Genomic DNA, 24,737 nt, shown 5'->3' with positions numbered 1-24,737 from the left:
ATTAGATGGGCTTATGGTATGACACATTGTCTTAGTCAAATAAAGTTACCTCCCTTTCTGCCTAAATTGAGCTGTCAAGAAAGGATACAAATATTATTTTAGTGGATAAGAGACAGTGCAGAGTTCTATTCATCACAGATTTCAGAAAGTAGGTAGGAATTCGGATGTAACCAGAGGGATGTTAAGCGTTTGCATAGTGAGGTGGCCTTTTATTTCAATTAAATAATCCTTTGTGGATAAACTACTTACTTTGGGCCGAGACCTCCGCTAAAACAATGATAAATACATAACGGCCACACTGCTTGAGGGACTAAATCCAAAGGCAACGATAAATATTTTTTTAAGGTGGCGACAATTACGTGATTTTTAGAGTTTATTTTAACCGCATATACTTAATATATGTCAATTTATAATTTCACTTTCATATTTGCCTTGACCAGTCTATGTTAGGTTATAAACTTCTGGAAAGCAAGATATTTATCTGTAAACTCTAGTAATGATTTACTTAATGAAATATTTTTAATGAAAGGCCTTGTCCCTTTATAACGGAAGGACAGGAAGGACTATTTTCATCTTTCTGACACTGCCTCCATATTGTGCCCTTCCTGCCCACATCCAAGGAGGTGAGGCACGAAAACAGATTCTAATTTGATTCCTGACTGGTGGAGATTTTGAAGCGCTTCCTCTCGTGGTTCTAAGGCATGGGTTTCTGTGGAGAACAGAAAATGCCTTCTTCCATAACCCAGGGAATCACTCGACACAACAGGAGTAAGACTTAGGCCTTGATGGCAGTAAGTGTGAGACTCTGTGAGCATTGACTCCTTAGATTCTTCTTAAACGGCGCTTTGAAAGATCTCCTTTTGCGAACAATTCATGCACCGACTAAGCCTCAGGATCTTACCAGCACTTCCTGCGTGTTTATCTTCAGCATGGTGGCGTTCTCTGCAATGCAGAAATATTCACAGCCTTGCCAACTCTTGCTGTCTCTACAGAATCGGTAGCATTTGTCCCCATGCCATTTCCATTTTTCTGGACAAGGGCTGCATCTGTGTTCTTGGAAAGAAACCAATTTTGATACGTTATTTTTCTATCCAGGTCTACCTTCTTTCCTTTCCTGAAGTTATATAGTACGTGATGACTCAAGAGAGAATTGATGCCCTTTCTCTTATTTAGTTGCCCGGGTAATGATAACTACAAATGTTTACCGAACACCCTCTATGTGCCACGAGTTGTTACTGGCACTGAATATACAGTGGAATTTGAAAATATCCAGCGAAAATTGAAACAGGGGTGCCTGGGTGGCTCAGTCGCTTAAGCATCCAACTTCGCCTCAGGTCATGATCTCCTGGGGGCCGTGAGTTCAATCCCCACGTTCGGCTCCGTGCTGACAGCTCAGAGCCTGGAGCCTGCCTCCGATTCTGTCTCCCTCTCTCTCTGCCCCTCCCCTGCTTGTGCTCTCTCTGTCTCTCCGTCTCCCTCTCTTGCTCTCAAAAATAAATAAATGTTAAAAAAAAAAAAAAAACTAAAAAAAAAAAAAAATGAAAACAGACACTACCTGCTTTCATGGAGTTTGGAACCTAGAAATGAATGATTGGAACTTCCTTGCTTCATGCCATATGTAACAGAGAATATTAAGTTTCATAAAGAGCTTTTCATTATGCGTGGTATTTAAGAAACAACTGAAGCTTCCATAATTTTCTTCCTCAAAATTCTCTTGAATAATTGTAAAAAAAAATTTTTTTTTTGATAGAGAGAGAGCATGTGCATATGCACGTGTTCAAGCAGGAAAGGGGCAGAGGGAGGGAGACAATTCCAGTCAGGTTCCATGCCCTTCACAGAGCCCCACGAGAGGCTCAGCCTCATGACCATGAGATCATGACCATGAGATCATGACCTGAGCTGAAATCAAGAGTCCATGCTCAACCGACTGAGCCAACCAGGCACCCAAAGGCTTTTTTTTTTAATGCAATACATACCAATAAGATATGGACTCTTTTCTCATTCTAAAAAAAGTCAATAAAATTTAAGAAAAAAAAAAGCATAAGTACTAAGCAAAGTATGAATTCAAAGGATAAATCTCCCTGAAAGCCATGGTTTTAACACTGGTGAGGGTACATGGCCTTGGGTTTTTGAGAACAGATATTTGTAACCACAATCCTTACGGAGGTATGGGAACTCAATCATTCCATAAAAATATATCTATTTAAAAAAAACCCCAGTGTAGGGGCGCCTGGGTGGCGCAGTCGGTTAAGCGTCCGACTTCAGCCAGGTCACGATCTCGCGGTCCGTGAGTTCGAGCCCCGCGTCAGGCTCTGGGCCGATGGCTCGGAGCCTGGAGCCTGTTTCCGATTCTGTGTCTCCCTCTCTCTCTGCCCCTCCCCCGTTCATGCTCTGTCTCTCTCTGTCCCAAAAAAAAAAAAAAAAAAAAAAAAAAAAAAAAAAAAAAGTTGAAAAAAAACCCCAGTGTCAAAATGTTAACATGTTACAATGTAAATGGTCAATATGCTAATGGGTATGATGTTATTGTTTGTATTTTTGTGTGTGTGTGTATGTGAAATATTTCTTAAGGTAAAACAAAGTTTTAAATAAGTAAATAATTTGGGAGATTTTTCGTAAGTTAGTTGATATTTCTGGCCCGACTTTATAGCAAACTACTTACTCAGCTCTCCACTTGGATATCCATATGATACTTCAAATTCAACAGGCCCAAAACAGTGTTCTTTTGGTTTCTAACCTTCCCCCTCGTAACTACAGAATTCTGCCCCATCTCACTTGGTCACGTCTCCCCTAATTGCTAATTGCGTTGTCCAAAATCTCTGGAGGTATCCTTGACTCCTTTATTTCTCTCACCTCCCATTTTATTCCATCCTTCATTCATCTCCACTAATAACATCCTAGTTTGAGGAACCATCATCGCTCTCCTGGATGATTGCAAAAGCCATTTCTGATGTCATTTCTCTGTTTTCACTCTTCCTTCCTCCAGTCTATTTTCAACATATTTGCAGAGTTAGCCTTTAAAACTCATGTCAGATATATATTTCCTTGGCCGGAGATGCTGCAGTGGATCCTTATTTTGCCCAAAATAGAAGCCAAATCCCTTACCATGTCACCTAACGCCATAAATAATCACTATTAGTTCTCCACTCCCTCACTCTGCCCTAGGCACACAGGCTCCTTATCATTCCCTGAACAGGCAGTTGTATTCACTTGAGGGCTCCTGCACTTCTTGTTCTGGTTCTTTCCAGAACCTCCTTGGCTGGTTCTTTCCCCATATTATCTACATGGCTAACTCCCCCAACTCTTCAAATCTTTGCTCCGATACCCTCACCTTAATTAGGAATTTATGGTCTCCCTACTTTAATTAGCAACCCACTATCCCTAAATCCCTGATGCCTCATGCCTTATCAACTTTATTTTCCATAGGATTGATTACCTTCTTATAGATTATGTTTAGTTTGACCAACCCTTTCCTGTGTACCTGAAACCTGAGCTTTCCCAAAATGTGGGACTTTCAATACTAAAGCTGGAAAAGTTTCCAGCACACTGGGACAAGTTGATCATCTTATTTTATGTTTTTAAGTCTATTTATTACCACCACCCCAATAGAGCAAGAGGTCTATGAGGGCAGAAATCTGTGTATACGTTGCATGGCATGCATCAGTCAGTGCTCAATAAATCTTAGCTGAATGGAAGAGTGGATGGATGGATGGATAATGGGAAAGGAATGGAGAGCATCAGAATAAAACTGAGAATGAACATCAAACCAAAGCTATATGGACATTTTCATGGGAATAAGGGATATCGTTAACAGATGGCGTGTAGATTTTATATTTAAGGGAGGCATGGTTTACTTGTATATCCAGCTTTCTGTTTGTTTTTATACAGCTAGCTGTAAATCCCAGAGACCACCAGTTTCAGAGAAACTTGGATTACCTTTCGAAGGCACAGCGCCCACCATAGAAGACAACATACAGCGGGTTGTCGGAAGCACAAGAAGAAAAAAACAAGACTCTATGAGGTGGTTAGATGCATTGATCATCTTGACCTTGAGTATGATTGCATAATGTATGTGTACCTCGAACTGTAATGTTATCTACTTCAAATATATACAACTACATTTGTCAACTATTCCTCAGGAAAGTTAACAAAGAAAAACAAAAGAAAGAAAATCGTGACCAGTGAGGCCATGAGTCATGCGGAAAAGAGTCGCCTAGAGAAATGGAAGCGTGCACGTGGGTGCCATTTACTGGCTAACCATGCAGTCTGGCTGTCTGGTGAGCGTGGGAAGTGATACCCGTATGGAGGAGGAAGACTTCAACCCAATTTAAAGTCCCTGAAAGAAAAATAAAAAGTAGACTCGAAATGTGGGTTGCTTCCTGTGCTCACACAATGAGCAGAACAGAAGAGAAGACTAACTTGAATAGAGTTAGGCATGATGAAACCCAAAAAAGACAGGAGAAAAAGGCCTGGGAATGAGATGAGGCTTCTGGTCTTGTGGTCATCAAAGCGTGGCTCATCTATCACTGGCATTGTCATCATCACCACAATGCAGATTTCTGGTACCCAGGCAAGGCAGAGTGGATTTAAATGACTGTGATTTGATTCAGCCTATCAGCATTTTTTAAAAATTTTTTACTGTTTATTTATTATTGAGAGAGAGAGACAGAGGTTGAGCATGGGAGGGGCAGAGAGAAGGGGAGACACAGAATCTGAAGCGGGCTCCAGGCTCCGAGCTGTCAGCACAGAGCCCGACGCGGGGCTCGAACTCACAAACCATGAGATCATGACCTGAGCCGAAGTCGGACGCTTAACCGACTGAGCCACCCAGGTGCCCCGATACCGTTTATCAGCATTTTTAACCTGATGCCAGTGTGGTTCTTAAAATGGGAGAACTATAGTTACGAGCTCATTAACTTCTCAGTGAGAAAAGATTTATAAACTCATTACGAAATGTATACTACTCTCAGCTCTTTATGTGCCAAGGTAAATTAAGAAATAACTCTGTATTTTATTTACGTGCACTGTTATCTTGGTTATTCAACGTAAATTGTTTTTATTGTTTAAAATGTCTGAATTTGAGGGGCGCCTGGGTGGCTTGGTCGGTTAAGCGTCCGACTTCGGCTCAGGTCATGATCTCACGGTCCGTGAGTTCGAGCCCCGCGTCAGGCTCTGTGCTGACAGCTCAGAGCCTGGAGCCTGTTTCAGATTCTGTGTCTCCCTCTCTCTCTCTGCCCCTCCCCTATTCATGCTCTGTCTCTCTCTGTCTCAAAAATAAATAAACGTTAAAAAAAAATTTTTTTTAAATGTCTGAATTTGAAGAATCTTTTTAGTATTATAACACAGAGGTACCTGAACTAAATGATCCAGTAACTGGGGATGGGAGGCGCCCAAATTCTTTATTATGTTTGCCAGACAACAAACTGAATATTATGTGACACCCAGGTACACGGATGGGAAAGTCAGCTCTACCATGACAGATATCCTGAAGGCAGAGGGAGCTTAGTGAACAGGACTCACCTCCAGTTTTGTTATACAGCTCACGACACAGTTTTTCAGCCATGCGCTGCAAAATTTCTGCAAGCTTCCTGTTCTTTGTCTGGAGAGACTGCAGCTGTAGGGAGAGATTCGCCAATCTTTCTTCCTTGTTAGAAATGCTGTCTTGTTGAGTGTTGGAAAGCTGGTAGAACTGGAAAACTAACCCGAGTTACCAAGTCAGACTGGACAGCTGGTTTCTTCATTTCTACTTCCCCTTTTTACATACGGGGAAGAAAAAACATTGTACTGTTTAAGATCTCATGCTTTGAGATTTCATATCGCGTGCATTCAAGTTTGAACTGCAGTACACAATAAATTGTATTGTCTCAAGCAGTTTAATATCTCAAACTCCGTCTTTTGATCTGACAATGTAGAATCATAATAACGGTTTCTAACTTCAGGACTAAAATCCTCAACCATATTCACTACTCAATAAATATTTTGTGCATATGCTTATACCACTGCTTAACCTGAAACCACAAATCCACTCATCTAATGATTCTTATGTTGACTATGGACAATCAGCATATATTGTTATCTCATTCAGTCATTAAAGTAGTCCTATTATCATTTCCATAGTTTTATGGATTCCCACTGGGTTCAGTGAGAACAAGCAACATCCTTAATATCTCTTGTCTAGAAAATTTCAACCAACCCTTAAGCTTAAACTCCAGATTTCAGATTTCTAAATCTAAGTAGAAAAGTCCTTCATGAATCATGAAAGTTGCTTCATATCCCTAAAAGTAACGGCAGTCATGAAACAAATTATATCAAAATGAATTAAAACTTTGGAGGCCATGGTAGAAAGAGAAACATATATTTTTTTAATTTTAAAAACTTACGATGTCTTGAACCACCTTCTTCAACTGCTCAGGAAACATTACTATAGGGTCTCAATCTCATGAAGCAAATTCACCCACTTCGCTTTTTTAGTTTTTGAACTTGTCCTTCCTGGTTTGAAATTTCAAGACTTTTCCACACGCATGTTTCCTTGTTTGGTTTTCACAAGATTTTGCAAAATGATTCTATAACTTCCTGGGCTTTCTGAAAAATACTGTGGTCATTAAGGACCTAGTCTGTCCTCCTTATATTGAGGGGGTAGACATCAATGAAATCTCTTCCCTCTGTATTAACCTGCTGAGTCATGCATACTAAGAGCAAAAAACACTGCTTCTACTCTTTTGTAGAATAAAAGAGGGTTAAATCATGCATGCATTAAAAATTGCTGATTTTAAATATCGACATGGAAACGGACAAAACCCTGCTCGATCTCAAACGTAATGTAGAAAAGTCTAGCTGGCAAGCGATTGCTGCATCTTAATGCTTCTTTCACTACTCATCATATACATGGGTGCTTTAGAATAAGGTACACTGAGGTACCCATGGGGTTAGGGTTAGGGTTAGAATTAAAGTAAAAAAAAAAAATCATAAAAGTATTTCTCATCCCAGACAACCCTTAGAACCAAGATCCTCCCCCCAAGTCAGAGCGCAGACTTACACACAAGCCCCAGGGCCAACAGGCCAAGCAGCAGCACCAAACACAGAGTCAGCAGGGTCAGGGCCACTGGTCGCCAAACTGAGGAGGGAGGCCGGTGCCCTGCAGGGAACAAAGGAAAAGGCAGGATTTCGCTTTTTGTTCCTCTGGATCTCTGCCACCAGCAGGCAAGTGAGAAGAGCTGGTTCTGGGAAGGAACCCCTTCTGCAGGAAAACTGTAACCAGGGGCTAGATAACATGCCCTCCATCCTCAGGAATGCTGTTAAAAGGCTCACTGCCAAGCCTCACTTACACAGCGGGAATCCTTCACCGGCCCCACGGAGTTCCGCCGCCCTGCCCCCCCCCCCCCCGCCCCGTTCTACTTTGCGCTGCATCCAGCAAAGCATTGCCAGTATCTTTATAAGTTGGTTAGTGTAACCTTCTTTTTGCCAAAATCCGAGTTATGAAAGACATGGAACTGCCTCAGCGAGGAACTGTTGTTCACACCACCAGAGAGGTGAAATTAGTGTGCTGTTACTTTCGCGATGCATCGCCCCCCACCCCCACATTCCGCATCGTGTTTCTTCTGAAAAGCAAATTGCGTATGACTAATGAGAAGTGATCATTTTACTGTTTGCTTTTGGGGATTTCTTTGTTGAAAGCCCCTTTCCTGTAAGGATTTTGTTCGTTCATTTCATTTATATCTCCGTCAAAATGGACCATCAAGAAACGTGATCATCAGGGGCTCAAGGATGGATCTAAGCTATCTCAATTTAGAACAGTTAAATAATAAATGCTGCACCCCCACAGTCGTGCTTTGTGGTAAATGCAGAGGAGCTACTGAGTCAACAGGGAACCCGTCACCTGCTGAGGCTAGCTATGGATCCGAATGACCTGTGTGGTATCCTACAAGGAAGTCGCTGCCCCCACCCCCCAACGTGTGGCATCTAGCATGGTGATTAAAATGAACAAAGAAAGAGCCAAACCCTCAATAAAACTCTGATGCTTCCTTGAAACTGTGTTTCCCTTCATTGGGAATGTTAGGTCAGGTCCTAAAACAAAAAGGTTGAAGACATCTGAATTCATCTCCCCTTTGACACGGTCCTCCATGTCATGTATTCTAGGTACAGAGATTTGTGTTACACCTTATTTCCAAGTGAGGAATGATAAGTAGTAATGATGGTGTAGAAATAGCGAATGTGTGGGGCGCTGGGTGGCTCATCCAGTTAAGCATCTGACTCTTGATTTCCCCTCAGGTCCTAATGTGAGCCCTGCTTCAGGCTCCGCACTAACAGGGCGGAGCCTGCTTAGGATTCTCTCTCTCTCTCTCTCTCTCTCTCTCTCTCTCTCTCTCAAAATAAGATATATAATTTTTTGACATTGGTATTGATATATTTTAAACTGTGAATCTTATTTTCTACTAACAATCACCTCCACGAAAACTTCCACTGGATTGCATTACAGTTAGAAAAAAATCCAAATTACTTTTCATAAAGACTCAGATTGCTCTTTAAAAAAAAAATTAGGGGCTCCTGGGTGGCTCAGTCGGTTAAGCATCCGACTTTGGCTCGGGTCATGATCTCCCGGTTCATGGGTTCGAGCCCCGCGTCGGGCTCTGGGCTGACAGCTCAGAGCCTGGAGCCTGTTTCAGATTCTGTGTCTCCCTCTCTCTCTGACCCTCCCCAGTTCATGCTCTGTCTCTCTCTGTCTCAAAAATAAATAAACGTTAATAAAAAAATAATAAAAAATTTAAAAAACTAAAAAATTAAAAATTAAAAAAATTAAATTGGATTATGTTATTTCCCCACCTAAAAGCTTCCAATAGCTTTTCTTCACTTAAAATAAATTTCTACAAGAGTCTTGTTCTTCCGGACCCTACCTAGTTCTTTCATTCTTTTTTCTGAACTACTCTCCCCTCATTCAAAGATTCTACACACAGTGGCCTCTGTTTAACCTTGAAACAAACTTGTCCTTTGTGTTAACCTGTGTTAGCTCCACCTCTGCTCCTGCATAATTAATTGGCAGGCTACTCCCTGCTCCTCAACTTTCCATTTAAAGGATGCACCCTTGGAAGAGGTCCAGGAGTTCATTTCTTTTTTAAGTTTAGGTATTTATTTTGAGAGAGACGGAGTGTAAGCAGGGGAGGGGCAGAGAGAGAGAGAGAGAGAGAGAGAGAGAGAGAGAGAGATAATCCCAAGCAGGCTCTGCAAGGTCAGCACAGAGCCTGAGGGGGGGCTTACACTCACCAACAGGGAGATCATGACCTAAGCCAAAATCAAGAGTCAGACGCTTAGTCAATTGAGCCACCCAGGCACCCTAAACATTGTTGATTTTTAAAAATCTATTGCGTTTTCAGCCATATTTCTGACAGCAGAAGGTGGACTCAGCTAAATTCATCTTCTAGCCATACTGGTTTCTATTCACTGACTTGTGTGAGATTCTGAATCACGAACAGATATTGGAGAGATGTGCTTTCTTTCCCATTTCCTTTGATTAACTGGCCTATGTGATTTGGTCTAAATTTTCCTGGAAATTGTTGGACTGTCAAGGCATTGACTTAAGAGTATCTCAAATCAACAGAACATAAAAGAACGAGATCAGAAGCCAGAATATAGCTGATGTTAAACATCTTCTCCAAACCCTAAGTCTTTTTAAAGTTCCTTATGGCCAAAAAAACCTTAAATAGGTGGATATTTCTGGATTCCAGAGGTACTAGCCCATATGTGCACCCACCACCATGATGGCTTTATTTTTCTCTATATATCTTAATACTATCAAATATATTATATATCTTACTCGTTTCTGTCGGTTTATATCTGTCTTACCCCAATAGAAAGTAAGCTCCTTTTTGAAGAAGATTATTGTCTATTTAATCACTAGAAAGACATCAGTTCTAGTACCTAGAACATCAGGTGAAATAAGCTCAATTAATGTGGAAGGAAGGAAGGAAGGAGCAGATTATATGTAAATATCTGTCATATACCTATCTACTCCTGCTGAAACCTACTTATATTAATACACTCTGAAAGGCATAAACTATTTCTTAAATGCTGTTCCTTTTTTATGACTAATATTTCCCTGGTCCAAATTATATATAATAAGAAGGGAAAGGGAAAGAAAAACTATAGAAATCAACCAAACTATCCCTTAAGAAACCTGCTTTTCCTTGTATAATATCGGGGCCCAAGAGAGGTGTTGATCTTCTACTGAAAGAATAAAAAAGAAGAATCTTAAACCTTTACTGTAAAGCGAGGGCATGGACTTAACATATTGGAATATTATTTAATAATAATTATATCCATGTAAAGAATAAATACATGACCTTTCCTGAGATTGTCTCTAGGACAGAAGACAAAAGCAGGAGTCTATATCTTTTGCTAAGGAACAAAGTTACAAAAATTCCCTTCTAAAGAATCATCTTTCCCTGGTCATTTGGAAATTTTTCTACTCTGCCTCTCCTCTCTCTCCCTCCTTTTCTCCCTTTCTCCCTCCTTCCCTCTCTCTCCCTGCCTCCCTCTCTCAGTATTCACAATCTCTTCCTGTTTATCTCAAGACTCAGAAAAACACAACCCTAGGGAGTTTCTACAGGAGGTGTGCTCATTTCCCAGGAAACCGGGCTTCCATAATGGAAAGCCCTTGGAGTTGAAAGTTTCACTTCTTTTTTTTTTTCTTTCTTTTTTTTTTTTTTGATGTTATATTTCCCTCTATTTTTCTAAGTTTAATATTCCTGAGTTTTATTCCAAATGTCTTGATCATAAAATGAGGTCTGTCTCTAGGGGCCACCTCCACCCTGAAATAAGAAAAAAAAAAAAAAACTGCCTGGGAGATGCTTCAGTTTGGCTTGGCTTTATCGTGGTTCTATTTTTTGGAAGAGAACCCTTGTACTGTCCCCTGAGGCATGTTTAGAAAAAGGTGTGGACAGGGCAAGGAATGGTATAAACATCCTTAGGAATAATAAGATATATATAGAAAAAAAACCCACCCCTTTCCTGTATCGTTTTACTATAACTATATTATAAAAGGCTACAGTGCTGAGGTCAAGTTTGGAAGGCAAATTCCTTTGTAATTATAAGAAACGTTGTAGATGGAGAGAGTTGGCATCCTTGACCCTTTAGTTACTCTTTCTTCATCAGGCGTCAGAAAGGAGTTTCCCTTGAAAGAAAGGCTCCATTCCCAGGGCCTATAAGAAATGACACCTGTATTACCAGATGTAGTTTTTTAGTATGCCTCTGAAAGAGAAAGCATACTAAAAGCTGGAAAAGACACAGAGAATCTAAATAATTTGCACAAAGCCACATGGCAAACTAGGGCCAGAGACAGGATTACATCATCATGCTTAACAGCACACTTTGTAGACTTCTCCTTTACCAGGACTCACAGACATAATGGAGGCGAATTAGACCGGTGGCAAGGTGCATCATCTTTCAGAAATTACTTTTAACGTTTTTTAATCATGAGATATTGCCGATTAGATATCTGACTTTCAAATTTCCAATGTTGTCTTTTTAGCGACTTCTTTTTGTTTCCTTACTCCTCCCATAGGGCACATAATAAATCTCTGGAAGAATATTTGAGGGGCCGTGAGTTGAGAATATTTTTCAGTGTTCATGAAAATGCAGATTTTCATTATCTTATGATTTTATTTCAAATCCTATTTAATATTTTCATTCTCTCTAAAAGTAAATGGATGTTATTCTTCCTATCATTTCAAAAGAATATGCATCTAAAAATGTATAACCTATTTGCAGAATATCATTGAGTTTTTAACTCACTGCAATTAGAAAGTCGATTACACATATGTTTTTGAGTAAAATTTAGGTGAGTCAATTTTATATCTTAATTAAGAAGTTTCACTTATGAAACACAATTCAAAAATAACATCGCTACTCATAAAGATTGCTAACACTCCTTGAGTTACTAAGATAAATGCCTTATGCATTATCTCGTATCTTACAACCCCCTGTGAGTAGATACTCCTCATGATCCCCATTTTACAGGCAGGTAACTGAGTCCTAGAGGGGCGAGTCCCCTTACCCAAGGACACACAGCTTTTGATAATGACAACTACTGAGTGTATTATGTGGTCATATTTCATTTGACTCATCCAAAAACTACCCAAGAGGGCACTATTTTTAACCTTCCTTTGGATTTTTAAAAACTGCAGTATCTAGGAGTTGCTTAATTTGCTTAAGTTTGCACAGCTAGTAAGTGAAGGAGCAAATGAAATTTGGCTGAAATTTTTAAATCATTTTCCTAGCCTCCCAACAGATCCCACATCAATATTTGTCCTTATAGCAGTTCCGTATGGAATTATGGAAAGACTCTAGTGTTTTACCGCTTACTACTTTTCACTTCTTTATTGTGAAACACCTCAGAAATAGCCACCTTAAATCATACCTTCCCCACTCTGCCACCAAATGCACGTTTAAGTTCTTCCCAAAGGAAAAACAAGTCTTCTTGGTATAAAAGACCCTGCGTAGCAGGATCCCATCCAACGTTTTAGCTTCATCTGCCAAAGGTCCCTCCTCATATGCCCCTTTTCTTTGAAGACTACGTCTCAGCCCATAAATCTACCTTGTCATTGCGTTTGACTCTGCGGGTGATTCCCCCAATGATCTTATCCTGATCTAAATTCCCATCCAAAAGTAATACTTCACCTTTTCCCTCTGAGTTCTTGCCTTTCTTAATTTTACCCACTAATACACTGCCCCAGGCTAGCTCTTACCTATGTGCTTTTGTCCCTGCCCACGTCTTCCTCACTACTAGTGCCCATCTTGCTCTGCCAAGAGCAAACGTCACCTCATTCAAGGATATTCGCATGAGTAAACACAGTCAGGAACTTGTTCATCCCTATCTGCTCTTGTGGCCTTCTACACACCCTCAACAGCGTTACCTGCCATTTTCTTGTAATTGATTCCCATTACTCCTTCCACTTCTCCAAGCACCTAAAAATCGGCTCTCCTCATCAATGTACAGAAAACAAACGGTTGCCAGACGGGAGGCAGGTGACGGGGTGGGCAAAATGAGTAAAAGAGAGTGGGAGGTACAGGCGTCTAGTTATGGAATGAATAAGTCAAGGAACGGAAGGGACAGCATGGGAAACACAGTCAGTGCGATTGCCATAGCATCGTGTGCCGATGGATGGCAGCTACACTTGTGGGGAGCAGAGCGTGAACTTGTCAAATCACTAAGTTGCACAGCTGAAACCGATAAAACATTTTGGGTCGACGATACTTCGCTTAAATAATAATAATAATAGCCTTCCAAGCCTACCATCTTGCTTGATGTTAAATAGGTATGCCTTAAAGATTTGTTGGATCAGTGAGATGTGATTTATGCCATGGCACGTAAGTGACACTTTAGTTGAGGAAGGGAAGCTAAAAAGCTAGAAAAAATTGAGAATATTGTAATGAACATAAGCAGCGGTAAAGTAGAACATAAATGTATCATTAAAGTGTTTTTATGTTTTTTTCTTAAACCCTAATATGTCTTCAGGTTCTTTTGATAGGTTTATAGTCTTCTGTTGGAACGTTGGCCTATCAGAGGAAGCATGATGAAAACACACAGGAGGGAAAATGCTGGGATTCTTCTTCTAGGGATGGAATACGTTCATGCAAATAAAATGCCTCACTAGACTCTTAAAAATAATAATAATAATAATAATAATAATAATAATAATAAATAATTTTCAAATGCACTTGCGCAAAGTCATAATACCTCAGATCTGACACTTGATCTTTTCTCTTTACAGCTAACTCCTCAAAAAGAGAAAATATTTAAAAAGGAAAATGACAAATTGTTTATTTTCCTATTTAACTAGGTTCCTTCCAAAGTCCTGGCATTAAAAATTACCAATAATCTATTTTTATTCTTATTGCTAAAACAATAAATTGTTTTTAGCCTTCCTTTTGCTTGCATTTTTCTGCAATATTTATTATTTAAAAAAATTTATTTCTGAGACAGAGAGAGAAACAGAGCATGAGTGGGGGAGGGGCAGAGAGAGGGGGGTACACAGAATCCGAAGCAGGCTCCAGACTCCGAGCCATCAGCACAGAGCCCCACGCGGGGCTCGAACTCACAAACCATGAGATCATGACCTGAGCCAAAGTCGGTCGCTCAACCGACTGAGCCACCCAGGCGCCCCTATTATTTATTATTTTTAAAATTCACCATTGACTTTTCCATTTCTCTTGAAGTTATTGTTTTTTGGCTTCCTTAATGTCTCTCTCTCTCCTGGTCCACCTCTGCCACTGTTTACCGTTCATTATTAGTAGCTTTTATTGGAACGTCTCATCCATCCTGCCCCTGATTCTCTCCTCGGAACTCTATTCCTTTGGGTTTTTTTGTCTTTTCATTTTCCATTCTCCTTCTCAGTGACCTTGCTCATCCTCAGAAAGTTTAATTCTAACCAAGATGTCAACAATTCTCACATACATATGTAGCTCAAAATCCTTACTTGCAACCCACTTGCAACACATCCAAGTGTCTGGGCAATTCCAACTGCCCGGAGTCTCTACCCCAATTGTTGGCAACACCATCTACAGAACATCAGTGGAACCTAATCAACCTGTGTTCTTTCTTTCCTTGTCTTTTCCACTTGTAACCAGTCACCAACTCTTTAAACTCTATCTCCTCAGCGTCTGATTCCCCCTTCTCATTCTCACACTACTTCAGTTTAGGTTCTTCTAATCTCACACTTAGCTAATGCTAACTACCTAGGTATTAGCTCGTGCAGTTTCGTACTCCTGCAATGCATCTACCTCCTTGCAGCCTAGATGGTTTTCTAAAAACACAAAACTGATTATGTTACTCCCTGTTTAAATCCTTCTGTGAGCTTGTTGTACTGAATTGGAATGAAAATGCCTCAATATGACATAATAGGCCCTTTTAAGCTTTCCATACTAGCTCTTGTCAGCTTCCCCTCTCTCCAACTCTACCCATCAGCCAGAACGCAGTGCTCATAGATTTCTGAAAACACAAAGTTACTTATGCCCTCCGTGGCTTTTCTGTCATGTGTCTGTCTGCTTATCATGCCCCTAACCCCTTAAACCCTCCGAGCTTTGTTTTCATATGATGTGGAACTTTCTTTCTTCCTTCCTTCCTTCCTTCCTTCCTTTCTCTTTCCTTCTTTCTTTCTTTCTTTCTTTCTTTCTTTCTTTCTTTCTTTCTTTCTTCTTTCCTTTCTTTCTTTCTTCAAGTTAGTTAACATACAGCTCAGTCTTGGCTTCAAAAACTGAACCCAGTGATTCATCTCTCATATATGACACCCAGTGCTCATCCCAACAAGTGCCCTCCTTAATGCCCATCACCCATTTAGCCCATCCTCCCACCTGTCACCCCTCCAGCAATCCTCAGTTTGTTCTCTGTGTTTAAAGAGTGTCTTATGGTGTGCCTCCCTCTCTCTTTTTATCTTATTTGTCCTCCCCTTCCCCTATGTTCATCTGTTGGCTTTCTCACATTCCGCATACGAGTGAAATACCTCTGTCTTTCTCTGAGTGATTTATTTTGCTTAACGTAATACCCTTCAGTTCCATCCATGTCATTGCAAATGGATGCATTTGCATTCTTTTTTTGTTGCCAAGTAGCATTCCATTCTGTATATAAGCCACAGCTTTTTTATCCATTCAACAGTTGATGGACATTTGGGATCTTTTCATAATTTGGCTTTTGGTCGATAGCCAATATCAACAAATTGGTTGATAGTGGTTGATAAAGCTGCTATAAATATTGAGGTGCATGTTCTGCTTCAAGTCAGCATTATTGCATCCTTAACAATTGCATCAAAGACCATAAAATACCTAGGAATAAACCTAACCAAAAAGGTAAAAGATCTGTATACTGAAAACTATAGAAAGCTTATGATAGAAATTGAAGAAGACACAAAACTTTAAGTTTCCTCATAAACAGGGATCATATTATATTTGCTATTACTTTGCAATATCGTATTTAGCATACCTTGCAATATGCCTGGCATAACATAACCTTGAACATAAGTTTTTCGAAAGAAGGTATGAGGACATTGTCTTTCACTTTTACTTTTTATCTTCTGAATTGTTTAGCATTTTTTAAGATGAACATAACTTTTATACTGAAAAAATGAAAATCGAGGAAATAAACGAGTGGACATAATTTATTTTTATTGATTTTAGAGAAAAAAATTAATTTTCCAATCATAAGAATTTAAATCTTCTGCATTGCCAAAATATTCTCGGAGTGAGTTTTGCTCTGGTATTTTTCCCCTTCTCCTCCTCCTCCTCCTTCTCCTTTTTTTAATGTTTATTTTTGAGAGAAAGAGAAACAGAGCATGAGCTGGGGAGGGGCAGAGAGAGAGGGAGACAGAATCCAAAGCAGGCTCCAGGCTCTGAGCTGTCAGTACAGAGCCCAATGCAGGTTCGAATTCACAAGCCGCGAGATCATGACCTGAGCCGAAGTCGGATGTTTAACCAACTGAACCACCCACATGCCCTTCCTTTGCTCTGTTATTTTTAATAGTAAAATCACATCAGATCATTTTCCTAAGAAATAATTAAACTTCAACAGTGACATCCCTTTAAATATTTGCATTAACACAAGGTAAAAACGAAGTATCATACATGAAGGGCAAGATAACTATTTTCAGAGGTTTGCCTTCAAGACACTTCTTTGTAACCTCTACTCCTACTGTTTCAGTTTCCCCTTCTAATGGAAAGGTTGCCAGATGTTTCACTGTTTTATCCTGCCCCACCTACCTTATTTGTACACCCTGTTCCTGATTATGCTGATCACTAATCTTTGTGAGTTCCTGGCTCTAGTTAAAGATGAAAAATGAAGTTATACACAAGCCACTTAAAACCACAGCCCTGAAAGCTGATTCTTCACAGGATTTGTTGGAGGAAAACATATCGGATCGTGCGGCTCACAATCGGTGACTACAGAAACTGACATCCCAAAGTTGTCACTTTGCTTCACATCAAGGAGGCTAGAAGTCCCCAGTATCTTCTTACAACTTAGTAGATAGTGTAGTAGAAAGAAAACAATAAGATAAAGTCACATTAGTGAGTCTCAGGTGGTGATCATTCAATGAGCAGAAACTGAATGGAAAGGTTTAATAGAGGAAAGGAAGAAAACCTCAAAGTTATTTGATAAAGGAGAAGTGGAAGGGAACGGTGAAAAAGTATGTGTCCAGATTTATAGAAGTGAAGAAAACCTGAGTGTGGCCAAACGAGAAGGACATACTACGATCCCGTCACTGATTAAGACTCTCTCTGATGCAGGGGCGCCTGGATGGCTCAGTCGGTTAAGCTTCCGACTTCGTCTCAGGTCATGATCTCGCCGTCCGTGAGTTCGAGCCCCACGTCGGACTCTGTGCTGACAGCTCAGAGCCTGAAGCCTGTTTCAGATTCTGTGCCTCCCTGTCTCTCTGACCCTCCCCGTTCATGCTCTGTCTCTCTCTGTCTCAAAAAAAAAAAAAAAAAATCTCTCTGATGCAGACTAACACAAAAATGTTAAACAGAACAGTTAGGAATTCTCAAGGAATGGCATACTGAAAAGAAACACACAGGTATGTCTGTGGTATGCCAAGGACTTTACATAACTTCTCAACCTTAAACCCCAGGCACTCTATAAAATAGAAGTTTCATATACACAAGTGCTTAAAATACTTTGAGGCACACAACACTCACTGTATACGTGTTTACTGTCGCTAACATTTTATAAATGAAGGAATTGAGGCCCCAGAATACTTAAGTGACTTGTCCAATACCCCAGTCTGTAAGCAGCACAGCTGATATTGGAACCTGGCTATGGGGCATCCGGGTGGCTCCATCGGTTAAGCGTCCCACTTCGGCCCAGGTCATGATCCTGCCGCTTTGTCGGTTCAAGCCCCACATCGGGCTCTGTGTTGACAGCTCAGAGCCTGGAGTCTGCTTCAGATTCTGTATCTCTCTCCCTCTCTCTCTCTCTCTCTCTCTCTGTCCCTCCCCTGCTTGCACTCTGTCCCTCTGTCTCCTATAAATAAATATTAAAACAAAAAACAAAAAAAGAACCTGTTTCTGTGTTACACTGTGAGGTCTTTCCACTAGAACTCGTCACATTTTGCCTTACATTGACTGAGTTGCCCAGGATATAAGATCCTTCTCTCTGTATATGAATTCTATGGACTGAAAAAAAATATTTTTATTGCTATGTCAGAAAGTGAGTTATTGGAAATAGAAGCATAAGGTAGAAGCTTAACTAAGGTAGAAATGTAACTAAGATTAAATATTTTTATAATTCACTTCAACCATCTCAGTAATATTCTGGTAGTAAGCAGAACAAAAGGGAAGGGAATGGGATGTTATTGCAACTGAGGCCTCTATTTAGATAATCGAATCACCGAATTAAGCTAAGGGGACCTTAGAAAGCACTTACTTTAATCCCACCTCATCTCACAGATGATAAAAACCAACACCTGATGTTGACATGACTCTCCCGAGGCCTCACAACTTCAAGATGCAGAATTATGACAAAATACCCAGGTTTCTGTGTCTGCTGGGAAAACTCCTTCTAAAGCCACGAGTCCCAAACCAGCGAATTCCCAGATCGGATTGCAGATGGTAAATAGAACAGCATTGGATTTGGCCTTCATGGGAAGCCGGGAAAGAGAAGGAATGCTGCTTTAATTCTACATACAATCTCATCTTTGTATACTTATACCTACTTGGTAAACACAATACACCCTTAACTGCAAACCACTGTGCTCACGATAGAATCTTAGAAAAATAAACATCTTTGTTCGTACTGAGCTTAGTTTTTCAGACGTTCATATACGAGGCACACAAGTTGTGGAAAGTGCACAGTGACAGGTAATTATCAATCATGGAAACGCTTTCTCTTTCCCTCATGTGGCGCATTCCCCAGAGAGAGAGCTCATCCCATGCATCGCCCAAGGGTCTTGCCAATTTGCACTCCGGAGGCAGAGTACCTTTGCGTCCGGCCTCTGGCTGCTGGGTTGGAGACGAGGCTCGAGAATGCACACTCACGACGGTGTCCCCATCGTCGTCCAGCATGTCCCTTGTGCTGCTGTACTTGGCCTGCATCTGGATTCCTGCAGGGATGAGGCTGGGCCGCAGTTTGATTGCACCCAAGCTGCGTGGCTTCTGCGAGCACCACAGGAACTACTGCACTGAAAGTCATTCCTGATGTTCTTCTATCCCAGCGAGTAGCAGGGGAAGCCTCTGGCTCCAGTTCCTGCCTGGAGAGGCCCAGCCCCTCTCCTGGGAACTTGTACGCGGAATGCCAAATTGCTCAGGCAGAGGGGAAATAGCATGTGTTTTTCATTTGGGCGGTCTCCGTCTGAACAATTTTCGAAGGGTTGCACTTCTCAGATCCCTTTTGTTCATTTATTTATAATTCCTGTGTAAGTACAGTGCAAAAAGAAAAGGGGGGGGGGGCAAGACCTTATAATCACACACAGATTCCTTCAGGCTCTGCAGAGTAATAATCGGCCGAAGAGATACGTATCACCTGTTTCTTATCTACCATACACTCACTGAGTCACTTAGATGAAGGTTAACTTCTGTGCCTTTACGAAAAGAGAACAGACCACAGGGCCTCCCTCTTCCGCGAGGGCATATTGTGTAGTATGAAATGTCATATACGTGGAATGTCAGCACGGAAACTATTTCGAGAACATCTCATTGATTGTGCTTTTCCATTTTACAGAAAAAGGAGATTGAAGTCCAGTGAGCTGAAGGAAGTGGTTATTGTAAAGTCACATAGCTAGTTAGGGACAGTATTAGCTTTACAAGTGTTCCCCTATTGGACTTCTCCAGAAACAAAGGAACTGGCAGGTGCCATTTCCCTCCCCCGCCCCTCAACATAAACAGCAACCACCTGCAGGAACCAGTGCCGTGCTGACATTCCCTACCTAACTTGCTAATACACACCACCAGCCCCCACCCCCCACCCCCCCCATCTTCCCATGCTGCTTCAGAAGATCTGCCCTTTCCAATTATGCTTGCCTCAGTCTTGACACTGCAGGTCTCCTCCCCCCAGAAGACAAGAGCAAACCTTGCCAATGCCCAGTCTACCGCCCCACAGGTTTTGCAGGGTCCCAGGCCAGTTTTGGCAGTCAGAGTGGTGACAGTGGGTCCCACAGAGGACTGGCAGGCACCTTATTGAAACTGTGTGCCCTGCCCATACATGCTTTGCAGATCTGGCTTTGTAAAGGTGGTGGTGGTGGCAGGTCTCATTTTGCAAGCAGACCAGCATGCGCTTTACTAAAACTGTGGATCCTACCCTGGCCAGTCCCATGTCTGTGGCAGTGGCATGCCTGTTCCAAAAAACTCTTGAGCATAGCCCATTCAAATTGGGGCCACAAGGCTGGCAGTGTGCAAGCAGCCCCAATAGGGGCCAGCATCACTCCAAAGTGACTCCTGCCCTGGGATGAGAGGAAGATAAACACACATGCCAATAAGAGGGCTGCCCCAGCAGTGGGCTGGGGGCACACTGCGGGTTAGATTGTAGGCCCCACTCACCAAAGAAAACTTCTTAGGGGACACTACAGGGAAAGTGCCCTGCAATTTGCTACTACTGCATCTCTGGCAAATGCCTGGTCAGACTCAGCTCGAACCGAAGGTGGCCCCAGACTGGTCCACTAACACCACAGAGACAAAACACTGCCCCAAACATGGAAAGAAAACCACTGCAGATGACTGGACTGAAAGAAAAGCAGTCAAGACTCAACAGCAAAGCCCACACAGCACACATAGGAGATACCCCTGAAGCACCAGGTTCAAGAAAAGGAGATGTAGCTGGCTTCCCTAACACACAGAAACAGACAGAGAGAATTAGACAAAGTGAGGAGACAGGAATATGTCCAAAATGAAAGAACAGGACAAAACTACAACAAGACATCTAAGCAAAATGGATATAAGTAATATGCCTTAGAGAGAATTTAAGTAATAATCATAACTTCACTCATAGGACTTGAGCAAAATGTGGAGGGTATCAGTGAGACCCTTAAAGAGTTTAAAAATAACATATCAGAGATGAAGAGCATAATAAATGAAATTAAAAATAAACTAAATGGAATAAATAGCAGCCTAGAGGAAGCAGAAGAACAAATTAGAGACCTGGAGGACAGAATAATGCAGAGCAGTTGAGCTAAGCAGGTGAGAGAGGAAGGAAAACATGCAAAATGAGAATAGACGTAGGGAACTCAGCAACTCCATCAAGTGTAATAACATTTCCATTGTAGGGATCCCAGAAGAAGAAGAGAGAGAAGGTTTTACAGAAAATTTATTTGTAAAAATAATAGCTGAAAACTTCCCTAATCTGGGGAAAGAAACAGATATCAAGATGCAGGAGGCAGAGACCCCATCAAAACCAACCCAAGGAGGTCCACACCAAGATACATATATACATACATAGTAATTAAAACGGCAAAGAGTAGTGAAAAAGAATTTTAGGAGCGGAAAAAGGGGAAGCCTATAAGGCCATCAGAGGATTTTTCATCAGAAACTTTGCAGACCAGAAAGGAGTGGCATGATACATTCAAAGTGCTGAAAGAAAAAAAATCTGCAGCCAAGAATTCTCTATCCGGCAAGGATATTATTCAGAATATAAGGAGAGATAAAGAGTTTCCCACACAAACAAAGGCTAAAGGAATTCATGATCACTAAACCTACCCTACAGGAAATGTTAAAGCAGAGTCTTTGAATAGGAAGGAAAGGCCATAAGTAACAGTTAGAAAATAAGAAGCACAGACAGTAAAAAGAAGTATATCCGTAAAATGCAGTCAAGGGAGTCATAAAATAAAGATATAAAGTATGACACTATATACCTAAAATGTGGGGAGGAAAGGAGTAAAGAATGGGTTCAAAGTTAAGTGACCATCAACTTAACATAGACTGCCATATACAGAAGATGTTATATACAAGCCTAATGATAAGCACAAATAAAAAAACCAGTAATAGATAAGCAAAAACTAAAGAGAAAGGAATCTGAGTATACCACTAAAGAAAATGAGCAAACTGTGTGAGAAGAGAGCAAGAGGATAAAGAATCAGAGAGCTACAAAAATAACCACAAAACAAGTAACAAAATGGCAATAAATATATACGTATCAAGAATTAATGGGGCACCTGGGTGGCTCAGTTTGTTAAGCATCGGACTTCAGCTTAGGTCATCATCTCATGGTTCATCAGTTTGAACCCCGCATCAGGCTCTGTGCTGACAGCTCAGAGCCTGGAGCCTGCTTTGGATTCTATGTCTCCCTCTGTCTGTGCCACCCCCCTGCTCTCACTCTGTCTATCAAAAATAAATAAGCATTTAAAAATTCAAAAAAAAATTACGTTGAATGTAAATGGACCAAACATTCCAATCAAGAGACATAGGGTGATAGAATGGATTTAAAAAAAAAAAAAAAAGTACCTATCTATATGCTGCCTACAAGACACTCATTTCAGACCTAAAGACAACATGCAGATTGAAAGTGAGAGGATGGGGAAATATTTATCATGGAAGTGTATCATGGAAGAAAGCCAAGGTAGCAATATTTATATCAGACAAAATAGACTTTAAAACAGAGGCTTTAACAAGAAACAAAGAAGGACACTATGTGATTATTAAGGGGACAATCCAACAGGAAGATATAACAACTGTAAATAGTTTTGCATACAAAAGGGGAGCACCCAAAGACATAAAAGTTTTGCATACAAAAGGGGAGCACCCAAAGACATAAAAGACATAATAATCAGGGCTCCTGGGGGACTCAGTTAAGAATCTGACTCTTGATTGCCACTCAGGTCATGAGATGAAGCCCCGTGTCAGGCTCCACACTGGGCGTGGAACTTGCTTGAGATTCTCTCTCCCTCTTCTTCTGCTCCTCTCCCACTCATGTTCTCTCTCTCTCTCTCTCTCTCTCTCAAAAAAAATACAAGTTAATAAATATTAATAATGCTAAATAAATAAATAAATAAATAAATAAATAAAACAGTTAAGAACAAGTAGAACTAATCGATAGCAATACAATAATTGTAGGGGACTTTAAGACCCCCCACTTACATTAATAGATCATCTAAAAAGAAAATCAACTAGGAAACAGTGGCTCTGAATGGCACACTGGGCCATATGGATTTAACAGATATATGAGAACATTCCATCCTAAAACAACAGAATACACATTCTTTACAAATGCACATAGAGCCTTCTCCAGAATAGATCACATATTAGACAATAACACAAGTCTCAGCAAATTCCAAGTGATCAAAATCATACTATGTATCTTTTCTGACCAGAATGTAATGAAACTAGAAATCAATCAAAGAAAAATATGGAAAAACCACATATACATGGAGGTTAAATAACATACTACTAAACAATGAAGGGGTCAACAGCAAAAAAGGAAATTAAAAATTACATGCAGAGGGGGTGCCTAGGTGGCTTAGCTGGTTAAGTGCCTACTTTGGCTCAGGTCACGATCTCGTGGTTCATGAGTTCAAGCTCTGTGTCAGGCTCCGTGCTGACAGCTGGGAGCCTAGAGCCTGTTTTAGATTCTGTGTCTCCCTCTCTGTCCCCCTGCTACTCCCTCACTCATGCTCTGTGTGTGTGTGTCTCTCTCAAAAATACAATAAAAATTAAAAAATAATTACATGGAGCAAAATGAAATGAAAACACAAACAGTCTAAAATCTTTGGGATGCAGCAAAATTGGTCCTAAGAGGAAAGTTTAGAGCAATACAGGCCTACATCAAGAAGCAAGAAAAATCTCAAATAAACAACCTAACACAAACTTATACCTAAAGGAACTAGAGAAAGGAGACTACACAAAACCCAAAAACAGCAGAAAGAAAGAAACAATAAAGATTAGAGCAGAAATGAATGATATAGTAACTAAAAACAAAACAGTCAGTCAAGCATTCAACTCTTGATTTTGGCTCAGGTCATGATCTCATGGTTTTTGGGATCGGGCCCCATGTGGGCTCTGTCAGTGCAGAACCTGTTTGGGATTCTCTTTCTGCCTCTCTGCTCCTTCCTTGCTCATGTGCATGCTCTCTCTCTCTCTTTCTCTCCCAAAATAATTAAACATTAAAAAAAGTGTTTTTCTGTTGTCAATTCAATCATCTTTTTTTCTCACAGTATATGAGCTCAGTTTAACATTTTATAGCATATTTGGTACACCACGATCATGAACAATCACACATTTAGCTGGAAGTCAGGACTTTTGCAATTATTGCTAACTACTTGTGATTTTATATGTGACTCCAGGAAGCCGGGTAATAATTTTTGCCTAAATTTCCTAACCTGAGAAGACTGTTTTAGATAATGTCCAAAAATCCTTTCTGAACCAGTACAATATAATTATATTATTCTACCTATACTTTTCTATATTTTAGTTGACATCTTGGCTAAATCAAGCATACTAAATATAAAAAAGTGGAGAAGATGCTTGGGTGGGGTCAGGCAGGCCCTATGAGGGCAGGATTAGGAAGCACACATTCTAGATTTATCATGTGTCTCAAACTGTGTATTGTTCATCAAGTTATTCTAGATAAAACGAACGTAAAGACATTTTCTCTTGCCTTATGCCTTGTAAAAAGTAGTAAACCCAAATTAATTTGGTCATTTGCATTGGATTGATGTATTAGAAAATGGTATAGGAGCTAAGGCAGTAAAAAAGTTTGAAGTGAGGGGCATCTGGGTGGCTCAGTAGGTTAAACATCCAACTCTTGATTTTGGCTCAGCTCATGATCTCACAGTTCATGGGAT

The 24,737-nt window shown here is 40.6% G+C and overlaps 1 protein-coding gene and 1 long non-coding RNA gene across 8 annotated transcripts in view; both read right to left on the bottom strand.

The window, feature by feature from the left end:
• Positions 1 to 19,296, bottom strand: part of CLEC1A (C-type lectin domain family 1 member A) — a 39,390-nt gene extending 20,094 nt beyond the window's left edge. For 3 of the 7 annotated variants that reach the window (XR_009265903.1, XR_009265904.1, XM_058743699.1), the window contains exons 1-4: positions 18,951 to 19,294; positions 7,034 to 7,132; positions 5,518 to 5,694; positions 902 to 1,053 (exon numbers count right to left, since the gene is read on the bottom strand). Coding sequence is in view for 3 of the 7 variants with exons in the window: in XM_058743699.1 (XP_058599682.1) it covers positions 902 to 1,053; positions 5,518 to 5,694; positions 7,034 to 7,132; positions 18,951 to 19,065 (543 nt within the window). In the remaining 4 variants the exon portion in view is untranslated. The other 4 variants (XR_009265906.1, XR_009265905.1, XM_058743700.1 and 1 more) reach the window with 4 other exon arrangements.
• The window catches only part of LOC131520022 (uncharacterized), a 141,231-nt gene that overhangs the window by 20,264 nt on the left and 96,230 nt on the right, over positions 1 to 24,737 (bottom strand). The window lies entirely within an intron of this gene.

This window comes from Neofelis nebulosa, chromosome 8 (genome assembly GCF_028018385.1).
Source record: "Neofelis nebulosa isolate mNeoNeb1 chromosome 8, mNeoNeb1.pri, whole genome shotgun sequence".
Taxonomy (NCBI): domain Eukaryota; kingdom Metazoa; phylum Chordata; class Mammalia; order Carnivora; family Felidae; genus Neofelis; species Neofelis nebulosa.
The sequence above is the reverse complement of the archived record's forward strand: the minus strand, read 5'-3'. Positions and strand labels throughout refer to the sequence as shown.